We start from the raw sequence: 8,175 nt of genomic DNA on the forward strand, positions 1-8,175 counted from the left end.
TTGTTAAATCGTTAAGTGATAAACAAAATAAATTTATACAAATTGTTTAACAATGTTAGAGTCATTTACCCAATTTTTTTAATAGATTTCTAATGTATAATTTACAGTACAATATGCTATATATAGATAATATAAATATACTGTATATAATCAGCTTAAAAGCTCCAATCGCTTAAATCAGCTTTATCTAATCAATTTATAAATGTTTACATTTATATAATTTATATATATATATATTAGTTAATTATAATAGTTAGTATTTTTATTATATTAATATTTTTTATTTATATTTATATGATACTACCTTTAAATTAAATAACAAACACTATTATTATTATTTCACAATATTATATTTGTATAAAACATTAATTGAACAAAATATTTTTTAATTAAATTTATGTTACACAAATTTTTTATATATACAATATCCTAAACAGTATTTTATCATCTTTAATTAATTAATTAATCATTTATTATAGTTGATTATTATTTTATTAACACAATATAATTTTTAATTATTTGTTATATTTTTGATATGCTATATATGCTAATTAATTCACAAAACGTTAGTCACGGATAATCACATTTTATGTAAACAAAAATATATGATAATAAAATAAAACAAACTATTATTATGACATTATTACTATTAAAATTTCTACACAATATTGATATGCTCTGTAAATGAATGTCTTTAAAAATGTTGTAAAATTAAACCACAAAATAACAATCATTTTAGGCAACAAAACTAAACAAAAATAGGCCAAAACTAAATTGATGAAACTAAAAAAATCAATAATATTACAATTTAATATTAATATAATTTAATATAATTTAATACAGTTTAATATAAAATTAATGTTTTAAACATTACAAATTTTAACATATAAATTATATTAAATAAAAATAAAAAATAAAAAATGTTATGTAAATGTATTTTAATAAACAATATAACACTCCAATTATAATTATAAATTAACATAATTTTATTTTATAAAATTTTTATTAACCTATAATTGTAATTTATTATAATTCACTTAATTATATTGTATACTTAATTTACATATTGTTTACATATTACTGTATTTTTAATTAAACAAAATTATTTTTAAATAAAAATAAAATATTTATTATAAGTGGTTTCATCTAGATTTTAAAAAATTACATATAGATATATTAAATTTATTTTGGTTACGTAAAAATTAAAACTAATTATTAGTGATATTAGTTGTAATCAATTAAATAATTATTTGAAAATTAAAATAAATAAATAAAATTTCTGTGCTATTTTGTTTTAATTTATTGATATTGTTTGATGTAACTAGAGATGGGCAAATAGAAAGTTTCTAGAAAATTTCTCAGGAATAAATTTCTATAGAAATTTAACTTTATTGTTATACTATGGGATCCCCATATCTATAGCTATTGTAATAATATATAAATAATGAGACATTAACTACTACTCATATAACATTATACTATACAAAATGCGATACCTATATGTAAAATAATTATTTAATAATAATCAGTTTTGTAATATTTTAATAATCATTTTATTATATATTTAAAAATTTAAGATAATTAAATAAATTAATTGTTACTTTAATTAATAATTAAAATATCAATACTAATATTAAATTATTACATGTATAAACAATGTATTGTTACATAATAACATATATCGAGAAAAACAAAATTAACATGGAGATCCCAAAGATAGAAATTTCTTTTAAACTGATAAATTAATGTATTTTGAGATGATTTTCACAAATGTTTTATTTGCTTTTTATTTTACTTTTTTAATTAAATTTGTTAATAAAAATAAAATCAAAAGATTTCACAATCAAAATACTAATTTTTTGAAAAATAAATTAAATACTGATTATGTTCTAAACTCTGTATTTAATTTATATTAATTCAAATTTATTAAATGGCATTATATTTATATTTTAAATCACTGTATCACTGGTCATATATCTAAGCAATATTTTATTCTGCAATAATTACCCACCAAATCATTGGTCTATTTATAAATAATATATAAATTATATATTAGCTGTTTTAAGTTTAGATGACGTTATTGTAATCACTGAGACTATCAACGGTATTGTATTATATTATGTGATACCATAGATGATAATAATATTATTTGTTATTTACAAATTATATATGAAATGCTATATGTATAACACATATTGTTACATAATAAATACTTTATATATTTAAAAATTATATTTTAATGTAAATTCTTTAACTTGATTATGAATTTAATGTGATAAACATTAATATAAATAATTATTTTATGAAAATCCATAGTATTTGATTAATAATTTACATATACTATACAGTATTATAATATATAGTAATAGACATATGTATACTTTATATTACTGAGTGCATTTTGCCTGATCAAGCTTATTTAGAAAAATAATTAAAGTTATATATACATGTATAAACATATTATAAATGTATTTTATTTTTTAGATATAATTTTAAAAATTTAATTTGAAAATTTTCTTGGAAATTTATTTAGGTCATCATCATGTTAAACATATATTAATGTAATTCAATGATAATGAACTGGAATTTATTGAATAAAAATTTTCCAAAATTATTATTTTTTAAATTTATGTCTATTGTTTAAAATTAAGCATAGTGTATGCTATTTCTAGAATATATTAATGTATAATTATATATGTAATAAAAAATCAATTATTATTTAAATATAACATTAGTTCAGATTGATACAAAGAATTTTAATAAATTATATTTATAAAATTTTATAATTAGACAAGTGGTTTACTTTAAAATTATTAAATAATTTCTATGCTAACAGTATTACATAAAACTAATATAAATTAAATTAAAATTTTATTATCTTTAAAATATTATTATATTATTTACTAATTTTCTATTTTATTATATTTTAATAATATAAATATAATATTTCAAAATATTAAATAATAAAAAATTTACATTAAGATTTTAAAATAGAATTTTATATTATATATATTTTTTAATTTCTCTCATATAATACTTTTATAATTTATTTAAAACAATTTTTCTCTATTAGATTAAATTATTTAAATACCAAATCAGAAGTTATTTTAAATTAATTTTTTAATAATATTAATAATTATTATATTTTATATACAGTACATTCACACCCACATACAGTATATATTGTTTAATATTATATGTAAATGTCATGTTTATTATTATTAAATATTAATTTATTATTGTACAATAAAAAACTTAACTACTGTTTATTTAAGCTGAATAATTTTTGATAATAATAAGTCTATATTAGTGATGTAAAACAAGATCTTGTTCGTCTTGGTCATCAAAAATATTAAAAATAATTTTTTTAAAAATTAATAATTATAATGTTAATTATTAATAAGTATACTTTATTTTTATTTTAATTAATAGTTTGTAATTATTAATATTATTAACAATAATTACTAATAATCACTGATAATACAATAATTAATAATAATAATAATAATTTTAATTACTAAGAATGTTAGTCCACTATTAGTCATAAATAATTTAGCTTAAAATTAATAATACTGTAGTAATTATATGTTATAATAACTAAAATAATCTTCAAATAATTAAATTTTATACAAAGACGGGAAAGATCTTGCATTGGATTGACCTTTAAATATACAATACGTGACACAAGACGAGAGCAAGTCTTGCAAAGACCTGACAAAACGGGATTTTAGACAAAAGTCACACCACTAGTCTGTATTATATAGACTATATAATAATAACAATAATAATAATAATAGACTTTTTATTGGCAACTCATTCAGTAAAAAACTGGTATACATTGAATGCTCTAATAAACTATAATTAAAATTACATAAAATAGATAAATATAACAACGAATATATTAAAATAATTAAATATTGTTAAAATCAATTTTCTTTATATGATTAAAGATTAAATTGTTTAAAATTTTTGTTTTTTCTAACATTCAATAGTAAAGTATTCCAATATTTGAATTCTTTCCAAAATATATTTGACATAATTTTTAGTAGAATCGGGATATACTGTATAATATATATTATATATATATATATGTATAATACTGTAATATATATAGCATAATATATATATATCATAAATAGATTTGAATTTATAATATAATAATATTGTTATAACAAATCTTATAATATAAATTTTATTAATTGGCATTTTCAAAATCTTCTAATATTGTAAATAAATAAATAATATACATATAGCTAATATTATTAATATTAAATATTTATATCATATATTATTGTTAAATAATATATTGTCAATACATTGTAGTGTATAAATGATTTATATGATTTTTGTATATCAGTTTATGATTTCCTATGTTATTTAATTATTTAGACCCATAGATTCAAACAAATTTATATTATATATGTATTCTACTATACTTTTATATAGTATTCATTAATTTTATTTATTATAATTTATTTAATATACCAAAGTTCTGTTATTGACAAAATAAATAATATAATATTTATATTATGTATTATAAAATAAAATATAAATATTTACGTTAAAATACAGTACATTGAAAAAACACAATTCTTATTAAAAATTTAATAAGATATTTGAAAATCTAATAATTTGATTGCAGTTATACTGAACTGGAAGTTATTGCATATGATTTTTTCATGAAAATATTTAATTTTTTAAAAAATTTATGATCATTGAATAAAATTAAGTATATACAGTAGTTTATGTTATTAATAGAATATATTTATTTATGATTATACTGTATATTTAATAAAAAAATATGTATATACAGTATATATATATATATATATACCGGTATGTATATCTATTAGTTATCATAGATAATTTATCAACATAATTTTTTTATATTTCCTATAATTTTGTTATTAATTTTAAATTGTTTATAAAGAATTTTTTTTGTATAATTATTATGATATTAATTTCATTTAAAACACTGTAATTTATTAATAGCATGTTTTTTACAAAAAAAAACATTTATTATATGCCGACATTAATTGTTAATGACTATGAATGACCATTGGCAGTCATGCACCAAACATAATACCTGTACACAACATAATAACTAATGTGCCCTCGGGGACAACCGACCCAACCCAACCCTATCCCTAAATTGGACAGGTAGTTAGTTGTTGTACAGTACTATACACTCAGTATAATATACAGGTATAGTATCCAAACTTTTATTGCACAAACATTTTTGTGTACAATATATATATACAACACTACTTTATGGCACACTATTGCAGGTAAACATAGCATTGCTATACAATAGTGTTGTAGAATTAGTTAAAAGTTTTACAATAAATTGTTAGTAAAAACAAGTTTTGACACGAATTGAGTGACGCTTTGTTTTGTTTGTTCACTACTTTTTGTTGACCACAACAACAGTCAGTGCACAACACAATCGCGGTAACAGTTTTTGTGGCCAATTATATCCGCGGCAAACAAGTGACCAAAAAAAAAACAAACAAATAATAACATCACATACTCTTAACGATGTGGTGGACGACGACGACATTGCAGACCAACAACAGATATAGCGACCATTTCTTAGCACTTGTTTTTGTTATCTATTTAGTTGTCGGACAACTGACCGCAGCCGAGAATCAATGGAAAGAGACGACCGGATGTCCCGAAGCATTCAAAGGTCGGTGTCAGTGCGGTCTGCGTCCGTATGGTCCGACCGGACGCATGTCATACGTGACCAACTGTACGAACACCAACTTCACGACCACAGACATACTGACACAGATGTCGCCGCAAACCGAAGTACTGATATTCACTGGCAATAGATTACAGAGTTTGCCGCAGAACCTGATCGGTCAGGACGTGACATACGAGAAGTTACATACCATCGACTTATCTAATAATAGCATCCAATTTATTCGCGGCAAAAGTTTTCACAACGTAAAGACTGTACGAGTATTGAACCTCAACGACAATGAGATTATCATCGATGAGGACAACTTTCATCCGCGAATGTTCTCCAACTTTCTTAGTCTCGAAGAACTCCATCTTCGCAATGCTTTTGACAACTCTGTCCACGATCTGGACTTTCTGGACCACCTGTGGATCACTTTTAACGAGAGCCAACTGAACACATTGAAAGTGTTAGACTTGAATGAGAATCACATCCGTATGTCGTTTCCCAGTCCAGACATGTTCTGTGCTCTACCAGCCCTACAGCGGCTACATTTGGCCAACAATTATCTGACAGACTTTACACTTAACTTGACTTGTCTTAAGGATCTAAACTCTGTCGATGTCAGCTATAACTTCATTACCAAACTGACCAATCGGTCTATTGCTCTCATTGAGACCGGTCCGGCCAACTATCATATAAACGTGTCAATGAACTCATTTCGCTGTGACTGCGAGCTAATTGATTTCTTTTTGTGGTCGAAAATGCCCGATAAAGACATCCGATTAGACTCTGCTGAGAAATATCGGTGCGTTTACGGACACCCGATGGACAACGCGGGCCGTTATTTCGATGATCTCAGTGTTATGGACTTAGAATGCTTTAATTCTGTTAAAAACGATGACTTCCGCGACTATATATCTTTTTCGTATACAATTCTCACAGTTTTGGTCATCATATTGGCAGCACTGTTGACAGCACTGGTATACATAAATAGAGACTTCCTGTCCCATAGTTGGACATATCTGAGGACTGGTGTGATAGCCAAACGTGAATATACAGCACTAGAAAAAGAGTCCAAACGTCATAATCATCTGAATCAAGAAGTGGCTGAAGTCGAGGTCTGAAAATATTGTGATTGATTTATACGTATTTTTTTAACTTAATTATGCAATTCATATATTTGTTTGTTTATTTGCAAACTTCCTATCATTCAAATCGGTTTTTTTTGTGACATTTGATTTTGAAAAATAGCTTCAAATATATGAATCATTGAAATATTTTGCATAATTAATCTGATTTTTATCATCAAATTTTGTTGAAATGTTTATTTTTGTTGAAAAAAATCTCCAAGATTGATTATTCTAATTTAAAATTGATAGCTATTTATGTGATTAATTTTTTTTAATCAGTTTTCATAGTTTTTTGATAATCTTAATTTTGAGCTTGTATTCAGTTATTATTTTATTTTTTTTGTGAATAACTTATCACATATTTTTTATATTATCTATTTATTATATTTGTATCTACAATCTATTTGTATACCGTATATACAGTATATACATTTCGACATAAATTGAATATCAAAAAATTTTTTTGACAGATATATTGACTCCACGCTTTTTTACACATAATTTATTTTAATGGTTTCGATATTTATATAAGTAGTTTAATTTTTACCAAAACACGTGTCTCATATTATAAATCTTTTTCTATAAATCATGTTATAAATATATATTTTTAGATTATTTTTATTTATTTAAATATGCTTATATATATATTTATTTTGATTGATTGAAAATCATATACCATTGTTTACATATGAAAATTATATTTATAGAAATTAAGCATTATAATTTATAATGGATTAAAGTGCAGACACCAGATTAATCAGGGTTAACCTATTTTTTGTATAATTCATAACTAACCCATTTTATTTATTGTAATTTTATACAATAACCGGCCAAAGAGACTTAATACTACAGAGACTTTTTATATATTTATTATTTTTATTGTAATGTATGAATATATATACGCTTTTATACTTATATATAATACGTATATAATATATAACATTATGTGAATATTATATTTACATTTGGGAAACCTTTTATATTCGCCAATAGAATATATATAAGTTATATATAAAAAGTATAAATAATAATATATTATTGATATACAAATAGTTATTTTAATTAGCAATCATTAAAATAAACAACGAAAACGGGTTATTATTATTATTCTACGGCAATAAAAGCAAATTTTGATGGTTTTGTTTGTAGACTTCACTAATGAATTTAGTGATAAATTTAAATAATAATGAATTTATTGTTAAATAGATTTTTTTATTATTTAAATAAAAGAACATTTATTAAATATTGATTTAAAATAAAATTTACTTTATTTTTCAAATAACTATCACTTATATAAATATATTATATAAACATATATATAAATATAATGTAGAAAATAAAATCATTATTAATTACAAT

The 8,175-nt window shown here is 21.5% G+C and overlaps 1 protein-coding gene across 1 annotated transcript; it reads left to right on the forward strand.

The window, feature by feature from the left end:
* The first annotated feature begins 5,358 nt into the window (after positions 1-5,358).
* Positions 5,359-6,810, forward strand: LOC128961715 (amphoterin-induced protein 2-like). Its single transcript, XM_054307975.1, has one exon. The coding sequence runs from the start codon at positions 5,539-5,541 to the stop codon at positions 6,808-6,810; it is 1,272 nt and encodes a 423-aa protein (XP_054163950.1). The 5' UTR covers positions 5,359-5,538.
* Positions 6,811-8,175: the final 1,365 nt, after the last annotated feature.

Source organism: Oppia nitens, unplaced genomic scaffold (assembly GCF_028296485.1).
Source record: "Oppia nitens isolate AA-2021 unplaced genomic scaffold, nextdenovo-longstitch-racon4-pilon3 scaffold5_pilon_pilon_pilon, whole genome shotgun sequence".
Taxonomy (NCBI): Eukaryota; Metazoa; Arthropoda; class Arachnida; order Sarcoptiformes; family Oppiidae; genus Oppia; species Oppia nitens.

Excerpts from the sequence above, each read along its gene's own strand:
- LOC128961715 (XM_054307975.1), top strand. The coding sequence starts at position 5,539 with ATGTGGTGGACGACGACGACATTGCAGACCAACAACAGATATAGCGAC.